Below are 22,430 nucleotides of genomic sequence, written 5' to 3'. Positions count from 1 at the left end.
ACACCCAGCTAATTTTTGTATTTTTAGTAGAGATGGCGTTTCACTAGGTTGGCCAGGCTGGTTTCGAACTCCTGACCTCAGGTGATCCAACCACAGGAACAGTTCCCTGAGGTCTACAGATCAAGTCCAAGCTTCTTATCTTGACGTTTAAGGCCTTCTATGTTCTGACCTGGAACTTCAGCCATATGGACATCTCAACATTCCCCCAAATGTCATTTGCTTTCATTCCTCTGTGCCTTTGCTTATGCTAACGCCTGCCCTTGGATGGCCTTTCCACTGTTTTCTACACAGAGAAATCACCAACGCGCTCGCTCTGACAGTGTAACTAATTAATTTCAGTTTGACTTGGTAGAAACTTCATGAGTTAAAAGGGACTGAAAGTGTGACAAAAGCAAGTATTTACTTTCTCTTGGCCCAAATTTCAGAGTTGCAAGTATCCTCAATGGTTTGGAAGGCTCCATTCAAATTCTGCTTACTCTATACTCTCCCTTAAAATTAGCATTTTCTCCCCTCTGATATTCATTTAGTACTTATTTAATTCTGCCTATTCATATTATACTTGCAGCATTTCTTTAAATTTGTCTTCTCTAGATCACAAATGCTTTTTTGAGGTCAAGGACAAGCCTTAGGAAAAATTATTTTCTTTCCAGCATGCCATTAGTTTTCCACATAGCAGCTGCTCAGTGAATATTTATTGAATCATCAGCCCATGATCATATTATTCTAATTAAAATAAGACGCTTTTATCAAATGATAATTACATAGTTAATTATGAAGAAATATGGGAAAAGAGTTGTATTGTTGATCTGAAGTAAACTAAGAGTAGGAGAGTCTATTAAATTCCATCAGAAAAGAGTGACAGATACAGTAAGTTATTTTAAAGCATTATAGTCATTACCATTATTTATAAAATGGGGTTAATTTTGAGTTTACAAACATAAAATACTTTCAGTACATAAACACAACAAACATTAAGTTGTGATGTGCAATTTCTCAGTCTTTATTTTACTCAAGCCTGAAGTTGCTAGGCCTTATATGGGGTGAGGTTAAAAATTCCTCACCCCATACGAACAGTGACTTCAGTTGGGATTGACAGATGCCTAACCAGGCTTCCTCAGACTGCTCCCAGGCCTAACAAAGGAAATGGGCCATGTCCCAGCTGGACAGGAACCTGGATCCACCCCTGGTCTCTTTTTCCTTCAAGCCTAGGCTGGAAGTGAATGAGGAAACAGAGTTTGGGTAGAACTTACAGTGGTTCCGTCATCTTCTCTCCAATGGCTCCCCAAAACTTTTCCTAAGTCCTCAGTAAATATTTGGTGATTAACTGATTTTATCATCTGACATTTCTCCTAACATAATTGTTGAAAAAGAAAGTTGGCTGAGATTTACAGCGACCTCTTCTCACAAGGTGGGTGGTTGGACTTGGGAAGGAATGAGAACCATTCTATTGATAGAAGAAGAGACCCTTCCCCAGCCGACATAATGACGGAAATGGTGGTTTAGAAAAAATCTTAAAAATTGCTCAGAGATGATTACAGGCTGTCATTAAGAAATGAGGAAGGAAGGGCTTTCTTTTCGACTACAGGGTGTACAGCTCTACAGACAGAAATTATTATTTTATATTTAGGCCAATGGTAGTCTGTAGGCCTTTGAAATGTAAAAAGCAATAATAACTTAAGTATCTGGTTTGGCTTAAAAAGCATCAAGACAGATTATACAGGCCGTATATAAAAACCAGGCTCTGTCCTTTATAACATTATTTCACTCGTGCCTGAAGTATAACTGAAAATAAATACCTTCCTAAGAGTCTCTTCACACTTAAGTTGTATTTAAATAACTTAAATATAAAAATACCAGTAGATTGAAAAACACTTAAAGGATTTCATGACCAGATTGGAAATTAAAGTGTACTAAAAGGAGAGAGAATGAAATAAAAGGGAATTAGAACAGACCATCTCATTAGTCATAAAAAGAAATGAACTTCTGATATGGATGGGTCTTGAAAATACTATACTGAGTGAAATAAGTCAAACAGAAAAGGATAAATATTAGTATTTCAGGTTTCTGAAGTCACTGCTATATTCACTGTGTGCCAACTCTGTGTAGGACAACCGCCATGGTGGATTTAAAGAGTATCAGGCCATGGAGATCTAACTGGGTTCATCATCCAGATGAGGGAGGACTATAGGGAAAGTGAACAATGCATGTGCTGGGTTGCGGAAGAGCAACACAGCCCACATTCCAGTGTTCACAGGAGGCAGGGATCTGTGAGCTGAAGCAGCTTTCCAAAAGCAGGAGAATAGAATTCCTGAAATCACACAGGCACGAAAATAACTGTGATTCCACTCAACAAACCAAATAACTTGTTTGCAACATAAAACGTGCAAATGTCTGTTCCTGATTAGATCTTTGAGAGAGTGAGTGGGGAAATCATCTCCAGTAAAGACATTCTGCAATAATTTTCACTCCTAATCCAGGGTTTCATTTTGCACCCTTTGCCTCACATCCTCCACACCTTTTGGAATAGCTGAAGCCCAGGAAGGGCATGTTTTACTGTGCTGAATGGCAGGCTACTCATACACAAATATATGCATGCTTACTTTATTTGGACAGAACCATTAGAGAAGTACAGTTACATTTGATATTTGGAGGTGAAAACTATGAACCACTGAAATAAACCTCGATGTTCCGTCTCCTCACTCTAGTAAGGTGTGAAAAGGCTTCTTGAAGTAGTAGCAGCTTCTGGTGCGGCTTGACTGATGTCAGCTCCTGAGCCCAGCGCTGAGAAACAGTAACCATGTTGGTGGGGCCAAGATATGGTGCAGTGTATGCTGCTTGGGTGATGGGTGCACCAGGACCCCACACATCTCCACTAAAGAACTTACTCATGTAACCAAATATCACCTGTATCCCCAATAACTTATGGAAAAATAAAATTTAAAAAAATCCTAAATAAAATAAAAGAAATAAAAGAGCAGTTATGAATTTACACTGTCGAGCAGCCAGGAGACTCCCATCACCCTCGGTAATAAACACCATCAAAAGGTCACTAAAGGCAGGAACTCGCCATTGTCAGATTTCCTGAGTTCACTTTTGACATGGCACAGTAAAATGCTTCTATTATTCAACACATGGCCATTTTATATTTACCAATTCTATGGAGTGGGAAACAATTGCAACTACAAATTTTAATGTCAAAAGAAAATATTATTCCAGAGAATAAAGAACTAAAGCTCAAAGACCATATTACTTCTTCCTTTTTTTTTTTTTTTTTTTTTTTTTTTTGGAGACAGAGTTTCGCTCTTGTTGCCCAGGCTGGAGTGCAATAGCACAATTTCAGCTCACTGAAACCTCCCAGGTTCAAGCGATTCTCCTGCCTCAGCCTCCTGAGTAGCTGGCATTACAGGCATGCACCACCATGCACGGCTAATCTTTTGTATTTAGTAGAGACGAGGTTTCACCATGTTGGTCAGGCTGGTCTCAAACTCCTGACATCAGGTGACCCACCCACCTTGGCCTCCCGAAGTGCTGGAATTACAGGCGTGAGCCACCATGCCTGGCCAAAATCTGTTTTCTGAAACCTAAAAGTAAAACCTTAAGAATCATCCATCTGTCCATCTCAGGATAAATTTGTTATTTATTCTATGCCAGGTCCCGGACTAAGTATTAGAGACAAAAAGATTTTTTAACAAAGATTAACATATGGCTGGCTCCTGCCTTTAAAGAACTAACTGAAAATAAACACCTTCCTAAGAGTCTCTTCACACTGAAGTTGTATTTAAATAAATTAAATATAAAAGTACCAGTAGATTGAAAAATACTTAAAGGATATCATGACCAGGTTGGAAATTAAAGTGTATTAAAAGGAGAGAGAATGAAATAAAAGGGAATTAGAACAGACTATCTCATTAGCCATAAAAAGAAACGAACTTCTGATATGGATGGCTCTTGAAAATACTATACTGAGTGAAATAAGTCAAACAGAAAAGGATAAATAGTAGATAATTCCACTCATACAAAATGTCTAGTAAATTCCCAGAGGAGAATGGGCAAATTGATAGAGACAGAAAATCGATTAGAAGTTATCAAAGACAGGACAAGAGGAGAACAGAGTTACTGCTTAATGGTTACAAAATTTTTGTTTGGGGCGATAAAAAATTATAAAAATACTGGTGATGGTTGCATAACATTGTGAATATAATGCCACCGGATTGTACATTTAAAATGGTTGAAATGGCAAATTTTATGTTATGTATATTTTACCACAGCTTAAAAAGTAACTAACGTAATATACCAAAAGCCATTGAATTATACACTTTAAATGGTAAATTGTGTGGCACGTGAATTGTATCTCAATACACTGTTTTTTTAAAAATCTCTTACATGTTAGCATAGTTTTTTACTATGTTTTTACTTTGTTACCTTGCAAAGCTCTGAATATTGTTACAGAAATTTGTCAAATTTATCAGGAGAGTATGAGATAAGAGAGAAAATGTTAGATTAAATGGTTGGGCTTGGTGGCTCATTCCTATAATCCCAAAGAGAGAAGGCCTCTTTGGGAGGCCAACGCAGGTGGATCACCTGACGTCAGGAGTTCAAGAGTAGTCTGGTCAATATGGTGAAGCCCTGTCTCTACAAAAAAATACAAAAATTAGCCAGGCATGGTGGCGCATGCCTGTAATCCCAGCTACTCAGGAGGCTGAGGTATGAGAATCACTTGAACCCGGGGGACAGAGGTTGCAGTGAGCCAAGATCACGCCACTGCACTCCAGCCTGGGTGACAGAGTGAGACTCCATCTCAAAAAATAAAATTAAAAAAAAAAAAAGAAAGAAAATGTAAGATTAAGAGTTTGGGACATGTGATTCCAGGCCTGCTTTGCCACTTCATTGGCTGTGGGGCCTGAAGCTCAGTAATCAACTTCCCTGGGCTCTGTTTTCTCATCTGAGAAGCAAAGGAGCAAAATCAGATGATTAATTTTTTAAATACTGTGATTCGCACTTCTAACTGAATGCCTAAGTTTTACAAATAATCACTCATCATTTGGCAGTTAAGAACATAGAACAGCCTTGTCTCTTTTGGATACCTGGTTAAATGACAAATTTACTATCTTGCAATGAATACTTATCAGGCTATTTTCAAAAGAGTTTCTTGGCTGGACTCTTCTGGAATATAGTCAGCCTGAAAAGTATGGCTGGAAACCACTGTCCAAACAAAACAGATGATAACATTTGTTTTTTACACCTCTTAGAAGTAGATTAGCTATAGATCAGAGCATGCCACTGTGTAAAAAAATGTCTGGTATATATTTGCTTTCAATACATATTTGTTGAAATGCAAGAACACTTGTGTTTACTCCCTAGGAAACTCTCAGGGCGTGGGGTCAGATGAGAGCATGGAGGGGCAGCAGGCCAGCTCTGAGAGCCCCTGGGAGTCTATGACTTCTGGGCTCAGACTTGCTTCCCCAGCTGGCACTGTGTTCCTCCCGTGGGTCCATCATCCGCAAGACCAAAGAGCTCCCTTCTAGTAAGTACCATTAAGGAGTCCAAGGTCCAGACAGAAGAGAATGAGGTCAGGTATTTCCAAAGTATTTCATTCTAATGAAAATGTATTTCAGAAAAAGGCCATAATTACCCTTTGAACTAAGTTAACAAGAAAGCTATATTTTTGTCACTAGTTCTACTGTTGCCTCAAAACAATCGTAACAAAACAGAAAATAAAAAGACTTCCTGAGAAAACCCAGAAATTAAGTACTCTCCCCATCTCCCATTCCAGACATAATAAAGTGATGCGATTTAGACTAAAATTTGCCAAGCCAGTACACCTTTTTCATCCTACTAGACAAACACAAATACCACAGAACAAGAATTCCATCTTAAAATAAAAGCTCTGAAAAAAAAAGAAGGTAGTAATAACCTTTTACTATGTGACTACTGAAGGTATTACGTGACTACCGAAGTCTTTGATTAGGAAAGGAAAATAGACCTCCCACAAGTAAAATTAGTCACAATTTATGATAACCTGAGAAGAAAAACAGATTCTGGATTTGTCAGTTCCATTTGAAGGTGGAGAAAAGCTTATAAGCTCATGATCACCCTCTGAACCCTTTACAAAGGGCCACACAGTCACATCAAGGTGTCAAACATACCCTGAATTGCAATTCCATCTTGGCTCGGTGGGATAAGAAGTTTTGACTCAGCCCTTTGAGGAGAGCTTCGATTCCTCCATCCTCTGACCAGAGCCCCCACCATAGCTGCTGGCAGCATGCTCCCCGGGTCGCCGTGGTCCTGCCTTGGTGGGTGTGGGGGCCTGGTCAGGCTGTCACCGCAGGAGAATCATGTCCTCCTTGCAGGTGCTACACCCAAGGCTGACAGGTCCGGGCAGTTCCTCCCGCCCTCATCTCCCGCCCACATTCTCATCCTTCTTGCGTTGTCAGACCTCCCTCAGGAGGCCCAGGGAAAGAAAGCTTGGGAGGTGAGACAAGAGAAAAACAGACAACAGGAAACACAAAAATGAAGAATAGGAATAAAGTCAATCAACAGAAGAGAAAGGCCAATATCACAAAAGCACAGTCTCCTTGCTATGAGGGATCATTTTCGATGCTTCATTTTTTACTTAAAGTCTAATTTTTCAACAAGCAAAAATGACCACGTGTGGGAGGGCTGAGGCGGGGCATGTACCTGCATACCTATTTCTCTTTTCTCAGACTATTTTCCTTGCTAAATTGGAAGAGTTTTCAGGCAATTGTTTTTCCAAAGAGAACCATCTTCTACATAAACAGAATTTGTTTACAATACAAGAAAAGTATTTCTAATGTTTAGAGTGTTCACAGAATTACACTGGCATTTGAGAATGAGGAAAGTTGGTTAAGAGATTTAATAAAAATCCCAATCAAGTAAACTCTCAAAGACTTTTAAAAGATGAATCGAATCCAATGACCTAATTAGCTCTCCTGTGGAGCCCAGGTAGAGGTGCCTCATCCTTACCAGCCGGTGCCTGAGCTGTGCTCATATAGGACACTGCTCCCATGTGCCCCCTACTGGTCAGGTGCCAGGTGCACACTGGGCAGTGACCAATGACTGCATTAAAGCAGGGGGAGGAGCAAGTAGCTCTAGAAAGTTCTAGAATCCCTTGGCCATCTCTGTATGCTATATTCATTCAGCCTAGGTAGTAGAAGTTGAGATTGAATTAGCTGTAGGCAGCCTGAGAGGTTTTGGTATTATTTACTGTTGTTATGACTTTTACGGGTTACATAGATGGAATGATCCATGCCTGATGTCACTCTTTTTCCCCCCTTCCCTGGTTACATCTTATTTAATTCGATAAGATCAAGATAGTTTCTGCAGGAGGTGGGCAAATTCCCCAAATCACCTAAAACTGATCATATTTAAATAAAACTACAATTTACCAAAGAAAGAGTATTTTGAGGATACATACCTTACATATTCATTTTGTTGACATTTACCTTATTATTTTGACCTTTCCAAAATTCAGAAAACCTTTAGTATCACTGTGATCAGAGGGAAAGTCAAAATGCAGGATGGGATTTTAAAATGGTAGAAGAGTAGGAAGCTATTGGCTCTATTCTCTCTACACCCCAATCTCAGGGCGGGATTCCTGCAGCACCATCTCGGAGGGGCAGCCCTTGATGAGAGGCACGTGTCCTGGGCCTCCTTGTGGGGTGCCTCTCCTTCCTCAATAGAGTGGGATTCCTCTTTTCCACGGGAAGCTCCTTCTGCCACAGAGGGCTGAGCTGGGCTCTGATGGGTTCGGGGAATTGCTGCTCAGGGGCAAAGCCACCTACTCTCTAGGGAAAAGGGCAAAGAGGCCTTCAAAATCTCTGTTCCTGTCACACCCAGAGTCAATAAAACAGGCTGAAGCTGTCTTCTGCTGGGGCCATGCCCTGTGGGAGTGGGGTGGCATTAGGGAAGAGAGCAGGAGAGCCCAGTGCTCAAGTGTGGGGTTTGGTCTTGTCTTGGAAGAGGCGGCTAAGGAGAGATCTTGAGGAACGGCCCAGTGTCACTCATTGGAGACAGGATCAGGAGGTGGGAACACAGCTGTGCATTCACCTGGAACCATCTCTTTGGAACTTCGTGTTCCACTGTAGGAGACTGCATGGGCTGAGAATTAGGAGTGGTAGGGAGTTGAAGAGAGCCTCTAACAAGACAAGCAGAAGCAACTTTGACCCCATCCTTAGGGTGAGGTGGCAGAGAAAACGCAGCGATGCTGAAAGCACACACGTGCTTCCTTAACCGGACCTGCTGCGGGTGAACCACGCCTTTCCCAGAGATGCAAAGGGAAGCAGCTCAACAGCAAGCCCATGAAGTCATTTCCCCCCGAAACCTGTCTTATTGTAAGATACACCCCCACCTCCCGCCATGAAAAGGGACACACTGAGAAAAGAAACACATCTAAAGGACTCAGAATGGAGGCTATTAAAAATCTACTAACACCCCCCAAGTGGCGCTCTTCTTGGAGGCCTCGATCATTACTGCTGCCACAGATCCAAAAATCCTCATCCCCCATGGGCCAATCAGAAGTCCGGGGGAGACACAGGGTTGGCCAGAACCATTTCGGAAGCACAGCAAACTGCCCAAATTCAGACACTGAGACCCCTGCACAGCTGCTGCCATCAGCCACCAGACAGCATATGAAGGTATGTGAGAAAGTAGGCGGATGGAGCCAGTTGAAATTTCACATACAAGTCCCCAACCCCGCACCTGAATTTCCCACGTAGGAGAACCTCCTTTGTGCATTTGTCATTCCCTAAGCAGCCAATCACAGTACTTCTCGCACTCTGTTGAGATGATTTACTTGTTATAGTTTGTCTCACGCAACTATCTATCCCCAAGCCTCAGGGGGCACTTAATGGGAAGGAGATTCCGAGGACTTGCTCTGAAATGGCTGTTCTATGAGGTCCAAGATAGTGCCAGGGAGCCTGCATTTTCTAAAGCTTTCCACATTTGCTTACATTGTCAGCCTGGATCTAAGGATAATATGAAGATGCCAATTTACTAGCCTGAGGGCTTCCTGAAGTCATGGACCACAGCCGCCTTTGTGCCCAGTATAGCATATGTACCCAGCACACAGATTGTTGGCTGAAGACAGTCCCGGAGGCCAGGGACATCTACCCGCGGTCTCCGCCTGAGGAGGCTGCCTGATACTTTTATCCTTCCATGAAACCCACTGCTTGCCACTGCCCTTGCCACCACCCTGGCTGCAGGTGCCAAACCGTAGGATTGCTCCATCTTACCTCCATCCCAGGCCCCCTCCAATATTCCCATATTTTACTCGCCTGTGATGCTTTGCCCCAGAATACGATTTGTCCAGGCAGCAGTTTCCTGCCTCTTCCGCCCCACCAAGAATGGCTCCATCTTTCCTTCAGACGTCCTATGCCCTGGATACTAGCGCAGAGGGGTCCATGCGTCACCTCAGGGTTCAAGATGAACAGCATCATTGAACACTCTGTCATCCTTAGTTTGCCAGTTATAGCAGGTGGACGCACAGTGTCCAAGGTTTTCCCCAACAGGAAGCTAAGCGATGACCGTGAGTGCTGTGGGAACAGCAGTGGTCAGGAAGAGGAAGAAGGGTAATGTCCTGCCTGGGAGGTCAGCGCCACCCTTCCACACACACACACGTGCTTCCTTCACCGGACCCGCTGCCGGTGAACCACACCTTCCCCCGAGATGCAAAGGGAAGCAGCTCAACAGTGACCATGAAGTCATTTCCCTCCCAAACCTGTCTTATTGTAATATGCACCCCCTCTCGTCTCATGAAAAGGGACTCACTGAGAAAGGAAACACATCTAGAAAACCAGAATCATCCTGAAGGCTGTTTAAAGACCAGTGTGGCTCACGACAAACTTTCGTTCATGGGTGTTTGTTGCTAATGTCCTATCGTGACGAATTGACAACTATTCTCTAAATTTCATAAACACAAATACTGTCCCCATCTGCGCTCTAGAGAGGATAAGGTTGACTCGGGCCATGTGTTTCTCTGGAGTCTCTTAGGGCCTAATGTGGTTCTGAGCACAAAGAACACATGCCAATTGAAGAAACATGTGTCAAGCTGTGATGATGTAGTTGTCAACTGTTAAGATGCACACGAAGCCATCAGCATTAAGTATGACATCCAACTCTGTAGCAAATACTTGACCTCCTACTATAATGTCAGGGAGGAGTCTTGGGGTGAGAGTGGGGCTGTGTGTGGCGTGTTTCATCCTCACTCCTGCTGTTCTCTCATTTGGGTGGTGCTCCAGGAGCTCCTGGTCTCTGTTTAACCCGCATATGCCTCTCTTGGGGGCAGGACTCAGGAATTAGACTGCAATGCATACGAAGGGAAAACTGGGCGGGCATGATCTAGCTGCACTTTTGCTTTCGGGGCACAGAGCTGCCCACTGGTAGCACCCGCTTTGCCTCCCCCCTGCAGGTGCAAGGTCTGCTCCTATGTGTGAAGGGCTGCTCAGGTCAGCCTGCCATGTAGGAAGTTTCCGATTCTGAGTTCAGTATTAGGACAGCTGCACACCCAGACATGAGACACAATCTCCGATGTCAGCTTATCAGCAATAAAGGTGAGAGTTTAGTCTCCCTCTGCCTTCCTGCTTGGTTTCAAATTCTCAAACTGGGCAGAACCCGGCCGCGTGGAGAGGGTCTTCACTGCCCTTTCCCCAAGCCTCCATGTCTGGTGGACTGGCTCAGGGACATGCACTTGAGGAACAAAATGACCCCCAGAGATGGTGGCTTCTGACAGATGCGGCACTGTGGGTGTGGGCCATTGGTTTCTCATGTGGCCACTCGCAGCACAGTGTTTTGTGCCACACTTAGCTTTTGCAGTCTTGCAGGTGGCCTTTATCGTGGCCTGGTAAGCAGCTTTAGTGTACTTTTTACTTTGGCAGCTGACTCAGCTGCTGACAACTTTGCCACAGGTGAGTGGCTCTTTCTGGAGTGTCGCTGGGGCCTGCCAGCACAAGGCCCAGACATGCAGGCTCAGGCCTCCCCATGCACAGAGGCTGCATGGCCTCAGCAAGGTGGTCTTAGCCTAACTGTGGGGGAAGGGGAGATTTAGGGAGCAGGCATCACGTTTGCCCCTCACCAGATGTACTGAGGCAGAGTCAACTGTAGGTAAAGCAGAGTCTTTGTATTAACAGGCTTTTTAGAATTGGGGTGGAGCCATATTGCAAAGCACCATGCTCTGTGCACACTGCAGAGTGGGGTTTAGCTTTAAAGGATCACTGCCTGGCCCATTCAGCCGTACTTCATCAGCGGCTGCAAATTCCATTCTGTACTCAAGGCCAAAAAGAAATTGAGGAGCTGCAAAGCTTGGGTTCAGGAAGCTCATTCACAGGTTTCAGGGTCTCCCTGCACTACAGGGCCTCAAGTTGGCTCCGAATCGCTGGGTTCTCTCGGACACCACTGGGACTCTGCTCCGGGCTGCATTTACGGAAGGATAGCTGTGCAAAGCTGACTACTCCAGTGGATGGGGAAAAAAGGTTTCTAAATTTGGAGGATGTGGAACCATCTGTGTATATAGAATTCTCAATACAAAGAACATGGAGGAAATTCTACAACTCTTTTTTTTAAGAAGGGAAATAAAAAAAAAAGACGATCCATTATTACCCTTTTTTTTTTTTTTTTGAGACAGAGTCACGCTCTGTCGCCAGGCGTGGCACGATCTTGGCTCACTGCCACCTCTGCCTCCTGGGTTCAAGTGATTCCTCTGTCTCAGCCTCCCGAGCAGCTGGGACTAAAGGCACACGCCACCATGCCCAGCTAAATTTTGTATTTTCTGTAGAGAGGGGTTGTCACCATGTTGGTCAGGATGGTCTCGATCTCTTGATCTACCCGCCTCAGCCTCCCAAAGTGCTGGGATTACAGGCATGAGCCACCACACCCGGCCTATTATCCTTTCTTTTCTCCAAGTGATAACCACTACCCAGGCTGAATGGTTCTGACTGGATGTTGCACAAAATTCGCCTGAGCACTCGCTAACTCCCATGCTGTCTTTACGGTGCTCAGCATTGCAGTGGCCATGTATATGTGAAAAGCAGGGGAAACACCAATGCATGTATGGTTTTCTGCTAAAATAAGTTATTCCATGAAAAAATGTATTTGTAAATACATATAGAATTTGGACTCTACATGAGCATTACTGCCTAGAGATTTCATTACTTCCCAAGGGCACCTCCTCTTTGTCTGTCCTAATGGTGGGAAAATGTGCTTAAACTTGCCCATCTAGGGCAACTTTTCCATGATTCCCAGTGAGTCCTCCTCCAGCTGTAGCCCTCTTCTTCCTTCAAGTGTAAATGCTACAAATGGGTTATCTGTACTCACTGTCTTCATCTCTTCCCCAACTCACTCCAACCTAGTCTCTTCCCCACTTCACCGCACATACCCCCAACCAAAACAGTTCTCTGTAATATGATGCTGCTTAACCCAACTGATATTTATCAGTCTCTTCTGCGTATAACTTCTTGGAAGCATCTGATACTTCTGGCCACTGTTTTCATATTAAGCACTGTCCTCCTTTGGGGACCATGGCCCCTTAGAATCCTGGTTTTCCACCTCCCTGTACCAACATCCCTCTTCACTCTCCTTTGCAGGATCAGCCAATGACTCATTTATATTTTCAGCCCAAACTTCTGAGCACCAGACCAGTATATCCAAGTGACTATTTGATAGCTCAGCTTTGAGATTTTGCAGGAAACTGAAATGTAATATACCCAAAATGAAACACAACTTTCCTCCCAAACTGGGCCCTCTTCCAAGGGATATCACTATCATTTGTGGGGTTCTGCCAACCAGAAATTTCAGAGCCATCCTTTCCACGTTTTTTCCATCACTCCACATATTCAAATCATTAGTACTTCTAGTCAATTTCTTTACTTCTTAATTCACTCGCATGTCACTTCCTTTTCTCCATCTCTACCCTGGTCATCTTCCATCTGTACTAGTATAACATTCTACTAAATATTGTCTGGAGGGGAGAACTATAGTGCCATGATCATTCAAATGGCAGACCTGATGTCACCCTATCCTTACCGCATCAGCTGAAAACTCTTCCATGCCTTTTCATTTCTTCTAGGTTAGGGATCACAACCTGTATGTAACCTGGCCTCCAGCACTCACATGTTCCCATCTTGGCCCCCTTGCTGACTTTACTGACCTTCTCTCCCATACCATGCCAGACACATCACTCATCTCTAAGTCCCTCCAAAGCTCACTGTCTCTCCACGTCGCTTTTCTGCCCCCACCTCAGTTCCTGCTCACCTGTCAGACCTCAGCATGGCAATCACCTCCTTATGACAATGCCTACCTGTATCTTTTTTTCCTTTATGGCATTTATAATTACAATGAATATCTGGCTTACAGCCATCTCTCCTACTAGTCTAGTTTAATATATTGATGGGGCGGCGGGGAAAGCGCATGTGTTTTCTTGGCTGCATCAAATTCCCACAGCCTGAAACAGCACCTGGCACAGAGTACATACTCAACGAATGCTTGCTGAATGACTGAATGAACAACTATACTGCCCTGAGGACTTTGGTATAATTAGTGTGGGTGATATCTCTATCACAGCTGTTGTAGTTTTTTAAAGTATGCTATTGCTTATAATTAGGTAAAGAAGCAAGCCTGTAATTATGAACTCATTCCCATGGGAAAACATGATCTGCTTTAAGATAACTACTTTATTTTATGGATTCTTCAAAGAGAACACTTTGGTGAAAAATGAGCTGCCTGTATTTCCCCCTTACTTACATTTAATATTCACATCTTCTCTGCCCTGAGAAATGCTATATTGCTGAACATAGCCATGAAGTTAAAGAAATTTAACAAATAACTAAATATCTCTTTGGAGCTTAATATTTATTATATGATTACAACTTACATTAAATTATATTAAAAACTGTTATTAAGAACAGAGCAACTTAGAAAAGTCAAGGCAATGGAGCTTTCTCATGCCAAACCTTTAAAATCCTACAAACATGATTTCTGTATTTATTTTCTCCTCTATATCAAAGCAAGGCAAGGCTACCATACGTCATTATGGCACTTTCACTCACACACACAATTTAATAAGAGTTTAAAATTTTGATTTTGTAGAAAATTGCTCATTAATATTGTTGTTTTTTCAGAGATTTATTACTTATTGTCTCAGCAATGAAAGGTAATGAATTTAGGCTGATTTCTAGTTTATAATTAATTGATATTCAGAGATTTCAGGTTTTAAAACTGCAATATCAGTGATAACCTAATATAAAACCCAGGTTTTCTAATCATATTTAAAAATCACCTAGAAATACTTTGTCTTTAATTCACATATTCATTTGCTCATGATTGGTTAGAACCAATTCCTAACACCTCAAGATTTGGCCATTGGAAATAACCATCTTTAGCAAAGCCTTTGTTATTTGTAATTCAACCCTGAAATGTGAACACCATAAAATTTTAGAACTCTACATTAGATTGGTGCAGAACCTTAAGCCAGAGAGTGTGCCAACATTTCTTTCTCTATTTTAAAGAGTATGTGGATTAATTACAAGGTGCTGACTGACCTGGATTAGTCTTTATCCCTGCCTGCACAAAATTAATTCCTACCATTTACATCAGTTAGATTAGGTCAAGATGGGTAATTCAGGCTGAACCTAATATAAAAACTCCTGTTCACTAGGGCATCTGAAGTTAACACAGATCTAGTGAAACAATTCCTGTTTATATATTAATGGCATAAGGAGTTAGATTTCTCCCTGCTCACTTTGTAGAGTTGTGAAAGCTATTCAGGCACTGCTTAAATTTAGGTGTTCATTGAGAATAGTTTTAAAACACTCAGCTATGGTGGAGGGGCCTGGGTGGGCAAGTAGAGATGCTGTTTAAGTGGTCCAAAGTTTCAGTGGGACAGGAGGAACAGGCTCTAGTGATCCACTATACAGCATGGTGACTGTAGTTAGTGATAACGTATTGTAGATTTCAAAAGAGCTAAAAGAATGGATTTTAAATGTTCTGATCACAAAGAACAGCCTGATTTGATCATTCCACAATGTATATATATGCATCAAAACATCACATTGTATCCCATAAATATATACAATTATTATCAATTAAAAATAACACTAAAAAACACTTTGCTACAAAAAGTGAGGGAACACATTGACCTATTTTGCTGCATTTTGTCTTTATGCATCATATAATACTTGTACTGACTTATTTATTTATTTGTTTATTTATTTATTTTAGAGATAGGGTCTCTCACTCTGTCACCCAGGCTGGAGTACAGTGGCATAATTACAGGTCAGTGTAACCCTGAACTCCCAGGCTCAAGTGATCCTCCCTCCTCAATCTCCCAAGCAGCTGGGACTACAGGTGTGCACCACTGTGTCCAGCTAATTTAAGCTTTTTCCTTCTTTTTTAAGACGGGATCTCCCTATGTTGCCCAGGCTGGCCTTGAATTCCTGGCCTCAAGTGATCCTCTTGCCTCAGCTTCCCAAAGCACTGACAACATTCTACATGAGGGGTATGTATCAGGTGTGTGAACATAAGTGGGCCCCCTAACCAAGTCTTGTATCTGCATGTGTCAGGAAGGGACCTATATCATGAAGATGTCCCTACAAGAGATGACATATGAATTGAGTCTGGAAGAACAAACAGGCATAAATAGGAGTCAGCCAGCCTGGAGTCATGGGATGGGGTTAGAAGTCAGTCTAGGCTTTTAAGGAGAGGGAGTGCCACGTGCAAAGACCCATGGTGCCTATCCAGTGGAACTGCAAGCAATGCAGTAGGGTAGAAACTGGTGGTGGGGTGTGTGTGTGTGTGTGTGTGTGTGTGTGTGTGTGTGTGTGTTGTGTGTACAGGAGAAGAAGCAAGACACAAGACTGTAGAGGTAAATAGGCACCAGACCACATAGGGTCTTATGTATCCAGTAAAGAGTTTGGACTGAATGTTTTAAATGGAGGAGTACCATAATCAATCATATCTGCATTTTGAAAAGACAACTCTCAAAGAAGTTGGAAAACAGACCAGAGGAAGAAATAACGCAAGATGGACACCTGCTAAGGAAGAGGTGGTGGCAGCCTGGATAAAGGCAGCTGCAGGGAAAATGCCTATAGTTTGAGAACTGATTGGATGGGGCTGGGCTATGAAGGAGAGGGAGGAAGGAGAGAAAGGCTGCAGCTTGTGGTTAAGGCACCTTGGGGCTGGTGTTGCCATTCACTCCCAGGGTATGCATAGAAGAACGGGAGAGAGTTGGTTATAGGGTGGTGGATGATTCAGGAAAATACTGAGTTCTACATTTTTAGATATGTAGGCTGTCACTAAGTATTTTTTCTCATTATAATTAATTCCATGAAGACATTTTTGAATGTGAATTACGTTAGTGCCTTTAAGTTGCACCAACTCCACTTTCAGGGTAGAATCTGTCTCCTTCATCTCCATTTCTCACAGCTTCTAGCACTGCAGTTGCTCAATAAGTTCTTGTCTCATGACACCATCGGGATAAATTGCCAGGAAGGAAGAGCTACAGCAGGTTCAAAGGGTAAGACTGTCATCATTCTTATTATATACTGTCAGGTTTTCTCCAAAAGGATTATATAGTTTACACTGTTAATAGTAATGCATGAATATAACCTGTTTCCCCACAACCTGTCCCTTGTTGATTTTTGACTTCTGTTTGATAGGCGTAAAATGTTTCCATTTTAAAATGTATTGAAGTTGAGTGTTATTTTCAGATTTGGTTTCCTATTTGTTTTCCTTTGTGTAATAGCCGGTTTTATCCTTGGACCACTTATCCAATTAGAATCTGACATTGTGCTCACATTTATATAAATTCTTGTGTGTGCACATGAATTAAGTCTCCAATTTTTGTTGTGCATATTTTCCCATTTTGTTGCTTTCATTACGTTCTAGTTTTAAAAGGTTTTAAACTTCATATCAGTACATATGTGCATCTTTGCCCTTTTTAATTTTCTCCAAAAAATTTTTCTTCTTTACAGCTGAAACTGTGCTACTGCAAATCTGTAATTCTTTAGTTCATTGGGAGTTCACTGTGACATATATTATATGGCTTGTGGGTCTGAATCTTGAATATTTTTTCTTTTGAATTATATCTTGCATTAGTAACTATTTTTACTCAATTTTTACTCATTTCATCTATGTTTTATAGGTATTTAATGATATCTGCAATAAATGTTTATACAGTTTCTTTTTTGCTACTTAATTTCATCTTCTTAGATTTAAATAATCCTCATGCTTTTTCCCCCACTAAGAAAAGTAAGTTTTATCAGCCAGGTATGGTGGCTCATGCCTGTAATCCCAGCACTTTGGGAAGCTGAGGCAGGTGGATCACTTGAGGTCAGGAGTTTGAGACCAGCCTGGCCAACATGGCGAAACCCCATCTCTACCAGAAATACAGAAATTAGCCCATAACACCTCTGCACTCCAGCCTGGGTGACAGAGGGAGACTCCATCTCAAAAACAAAACAAAAATTAGTTTTATCATTAAAGACAAGAGACCATGGCCAGGCGCAGTGGCTCACGCTTGTAATCCCAGCACTTTGGGAGGCCGAGGTGGGTGGATCACGAGGTCAGGAGATCGAGACCACGGTGAAACCCCGTCTCTACTAAAAAAAAAATACAAAAAATTAGCCGGGCGTGGTGGTGGGCGCCTGTAGTCCCAGCTACTCGGAGAGGCTGAGGCAGGAGAATGGCGTGAACCCAGGAGGCCGAGCTTGCAGTGAGCCGAGATTGTGCCACTGCACTCCAGCCTGGGTGACAGAGCAAGACTCCGTCTCAAAAAAAAAAAAAAAAAAAAAAAAAAAAAGACAAGAGATCAAAATAAAACTATCTTAGGAAGGGGATAAAAGACCCTCCAAATATAATTGAAAGATAAGGTTGTAGGGAGGCTCTCCCTTTGCCCAACTTTCTCCACTAATCCAGAAAGTGTGAGAGAAAAAGCAAGAATGGATGAGCATGTGTGATGAATGCACAGGAGACAGTGCACGCAGCTGAGGGCACACATTTTGGTGTACAAAAGATCTGGGTGAGAGTCCTGGTTCTGCCACTTATGAGCTGTGTGTCTTCAGGTAAGCTCCTCAATCATGCAAGTTTGCCCATCTGCAGATTAATAAATGGTGTGAACAGAGAGGGGACTGAAGGGAGAAGGAAGACTAATCAGCAGCTGTTGTTATAGGTGATATAGGAGAAATGATCGTATTCATGCGAAGAACTTGGCCTATACTGTCTGCTGGCATATGGTAAGCTCCCAAAATGCTGCCTGTGGTTATTAAATATTTCTCGGCTAGGTCACTATATAAATCCATATGAAAGTTTTGAGCTTATTACTACATTTTTAAATAGCAAACAGTTTGCAATTTGTGTGTGCCTTTTTAAAGAAATGTTTGAGGTGGCCGGGCATGGTGGCTCACACCTGCAATCCCAGCACTCTGGGAGGCTGAAGCAGGCGGATTACTTGAGGTCAGGAGTTCAAAACCAGCCTGGCCAACATGGCGAAACCCCATCTCTACTAAAAATACAAAAAATAGCCAGGCATGGTGGTAGGTGCCTGTAATCCCAGCTACTCAGGAGGCTGAGGCAGGAGAATGTCTTGAACCCAGGAGGTGGAGGTTGTGGTGAGCTGAAATCATGCCACTGCACTCCATCCTGAGTGACAGAGCGAGACTCCATGGAAAGAAGAAAAGAAAGAAAGAAAGAAAGAGGGAAGGAAGGAGAAAGAAAGAGGAGAGAGAAAGAAAGAGAAAGCAAGAAAGCAAGCAAGCAAGAAAGAAAGAAAGAAAGAAAGAAGGAAAGAAAGAAAGAGAAAGAGAAAGAAAATGTTAGAGGTGTAATCTGGCATTAAGTAACTTGAAACAAAAGTGAAACTCAGGTGCCATAAATGTAGGTCTATAATAACTGATAACAATGCTTTGAACCTGGCCAGCGCTCTACTCTTCATTTAGGTGGATATAATTCTTAGAAGAGTTTATATCACTTCCTGATTGCAGGTTAATTCTCAGAAAGAGAAGACAGCTTGGACTCTGAGGTCATTCTTTGTCATTAACAGTAGAGTAAAAGAGCAATTATCCAAATTCCTTAAGAGATGAAAAGTTCTGCTTAACTGAACTTTCTGTTAACTTTAGGGTTAACAATAAAAACCTTTTTTCAACGCTTGTTAAATTTTTTTTCCTAAACTGGGTCATGCACATCCCTACCTTGATAGGTAAAGGCGGTATACAAACTATAATTTAACCTTCCCCAATGATTCAGATTGTTGCCCTGCCTCAGGGTCGAATCTATAACAGGGAGCAGACTAAGAAGGTGGAGGAGCTGGGATTAATAAACACTGATAGGCTGATGCACATTCAAAGATTCTTTTTTTCCTTAAATAAATTCCTCATGTCTATGTACTTTGTGTGTGTGGTGAAGAGGGAGGTCAGGCTCTCTTCTACAAACTGAGCTTAGAAAAAAAAAACAGTTCATAGGCTGAGTGTGGTGGCACACACCCATAATTGCAGCACTTTGGGAGGCCAAGTTGGGTGGAATGCTTGAGCCCAGGAGTTTGAGACCAGCCTGCAGCAACATAGCAAAAGCTCATCTCTACAAAAAATACAAAAAAATTTAGCCAGGCACGGTGGCTTACGCCTGTAGTCCCAGCTACTTGGGAGACTGAGATGGGAGAATCACCTCAGCCAAGGAGGTTGAGGCTGCAGTGAGTCATGATTGTGCCACTGCACTCCAGCCTGGGTGACAGAGTAAGACCCTGAGAAAAGAGGAGAGGGAGGGGAGGGGAGTGGAGGGGAGAAGGAAAGAAAGGAAGGAAAGAAGGAAGGAAGGAAAGAAAGACAGGAAGAGAGAGGAAGGAAGGAAGGAAGGAAGGAATGGAAGAAAAGAAAAGAAAAGAAAAGAAAGAGTTCATTAAGGGCTTTGGCTTTCCTGAGTTGTACTTGACTACAAGTGTACACAATGCTCTAGAATCTGGTGAGCTGAGAAGTGTTCTTGAATATATTTAAGGATTCGAAAGCAAGCATTGCCTATAGACAGGCCAAAGAAAATGAACTTTGTCTACCAAGATCTTCAGCTAAACACCTAGGGATCCTTCCATGTCTGGCTTGGGGGCTGAGTTAGCTATGGCTCTGCAGAGGTCACAGATTACACAGAATATTTTGAAGTAACGCAGTACTAGAGAGATGTGCATTTGCTTGAAGACAGAAAAATCTTTTACTAGAAGGAAGCTTACCTTAAAAGTGTTTTTTGGAACTTGTATGCATGATGATTTGCCCTTTTAGAGAGGATGCTAAAGGTTAATTTTCTGTGGCATAAGAACTGCAGATACATGCCAAAATTCTATTCCCAGACCTAAATTATATAATCAGAAATAGGGCATCCAAACTGAACATCAAATAGTCTTGCTTTCCGGCCGACTATGGAAAAAATCAGTTTCAATGTTTGAAGTAGGTGTTTGTTTATATAATGCAACCAACCATGACTGCCAAACACAGTAATTAAATGCTTTTACAAGTGAGAAATCTTGCCAGAATATGCAATTTGAAGGGGGAAATAAGCAGAGTTGATATGCAGTAGAAAATACTGAATTATTTACTTCATTCTGCTCAGAAGTAGACACTCATGCTTTCAGTCTACCTGCAGAAATACTGAAAGAGAAATGAGAGCATCAGAAGGTGGCAGTTACTTTATTTAATCTTATCTTTATGTATAAATGGTACACTTTCTTCTCACTCTAACTTGAAAAATGAGGACTTCTCATCTTCCTGTCATTATAAAATGACCTGGTTGGAAATGAAATTAAACATCTACAAATAAACAATAGATAACTGTATTTTTCTTTTTCCATTCCTTTAATTATCAACTAATTTTTTCTATTCTCTGATTTCACCTAAATGCTCCTACTGGTGAAATAGAGCATCAATTCTATATAGGCTAATACTTAGAATGAGCAACTAATGGAATATTTTCAAAGGATTCCACTTCTAAGACAATTGTGAAATCATCCTTATTCTCAATTTTCACTCATCTCCATGATCAAACAACATAAATGCTGTCTGGCTTCCCCTGGGAACTTAACACAACATCAAGGAAAGCAGAGCAGGTAGCAGCAATTGCTAGACTCTGCACTGGACTTCCAAGCACCTAGTAGCATTAATTTATTCACATGAACATCCACGGAATCAGGCTCTAATTTTCTCCACAGTATAGACAGAAGGAGGGAATACTTGCACAGCAGATAAAAGGTGAGTTAGGTGGGGGAAATATTGGGATTAAGACTTACGCATTTTCTTTTTCCATTACCCAAATAGCGGTTCTTTGATAACATCTGCATATTTTTTTGTGTCCTGGAGAATAACTTCTCTATTATCAGGGACCCCTTGGCCCAGGGGACCACCACCAGCTCTTGACTGGCCTGCAGCACAAGGCTTCTAACTTGTCATCCCTTTACCACCCCACTTTCTGTAATTCATTCTCACCCAATAGCTAGTGAATCTTCAGAAAGCTGAACTGGATTCCATCACCCTCCTGCTTAAAACCCATAAATATAGTCCCATTGCATTTAGAATAAAAACCAAACCCCTTAGCATGGTCTGCAAGGCTGTGCAAGAGCTAGTCCTCATCTCTCTCTCCAACTCCATCCCCACTGCTCACTGCCTCCAGCCTCGCTGGTTTTCCATTCATTCACTCTTTCATTCATGTCCCAACTTCATGTAGGCCTTCCCTAATCTTCTCCTGTGACTAAAATGTAATCTCTTAGAGCATCCTGGTCTTTTTATGCATAGCACTGATCACAATTTAAAATAACATACTTGGGGTTTTTTAAACTGTTATCTTTCAGCTCCACTAGACGCTAAGCTTCTTGCAGGTGTCACTACCAATGTAACCACTGCCTCCTCAACACTTACTACAGTGCCCGGCATATGGAGTCCTTCCATAAATGTTGGCTCAGAGTGAGCAAGAGATTTCTGACTTGACCAATTCCTCAACAGTCTGGGCCACTGGTTCCTTCTTACCCATAATGGCTCTGCCCTTTCCTCTTTAAAGGAATATTCTAGGACGGAGGAAAAAGAAGCAACATATGGTGTGGATGCAGTGAACAGGGAACACTTCTGCACTGCTGGTGGGAATGTAAACTAGTACAGCCACTATTGAAAATATTGTGGAGATTTCTTAAAGAACTAAAAGTGGATCTACCATGTGATCCTGCAATCCCACTACCAGGTATTTACCCAGAGGAAAAGAGGTCATTATTCAAACAAGATACTTACACACGCATGTTTATAGCAGAACAATTCACAACTGCAAAACTGTGGAACCAACCCAAATTCCCCTCAATCAATGGGTGGATAAATAAACTGGTGTGTGTATATATATACACATATATGTGTATATATATACATATATATATATACATATATATGTTACATGAGTAAGTTCATCAC

The 22,430-nt window shown here is 42.0% G+C and overlaps 1 protein-coding gene across 2 annotated transcripts in view; it reads right to left on the bottom strand.

The window, feature by feature from the left end:
- The window catches only part of PLEKHG1 (pleckstrin homology and RhoGEF domain containing G1), a 243,857-nt gene that overhangs the window by 148,668 nt on the left and 72,759 nt on the right, over nucleotides 1-22,430 (bottom strand). Inside the window, exon 1 of one of the 2 annotated variants that reach the window (XM_030809835.1) lies at nucleotides 9,294-9,460. The exons of the other annotated variant lie outside the window; for it this stretch is intronic. Coding sequence (XP_030665695.1) covers nucleotides 9,294-9,372 — 79 coding nt within the window. The 5' untranslated portion in view covers nucleotides 9,373-9,460. Of the gene's footprint in view, nucleotides 1-9,293; nucleotides 9,461-22,430 lie in introns of those variants that run through there. 2 annotated transcript variants of the gene reach the window in all.

Source organism: Nomascus leucogenys, chromosome 3 (genome assembly GCF_006542625.1).
Source record: "Nomascus leucogenys isolate Asia chromosome 3, Asia_NLE_v1, whole genome shotgun sequence".
NCBI lineage: Eukaryota > Metazoa > Chordata > Mammalia > Primates > Hylobatidae > Nomascus > Nomascus leucogenys.
This window is presented reverse-complemented; position numbering and strand designations above follow the sequence as displayed.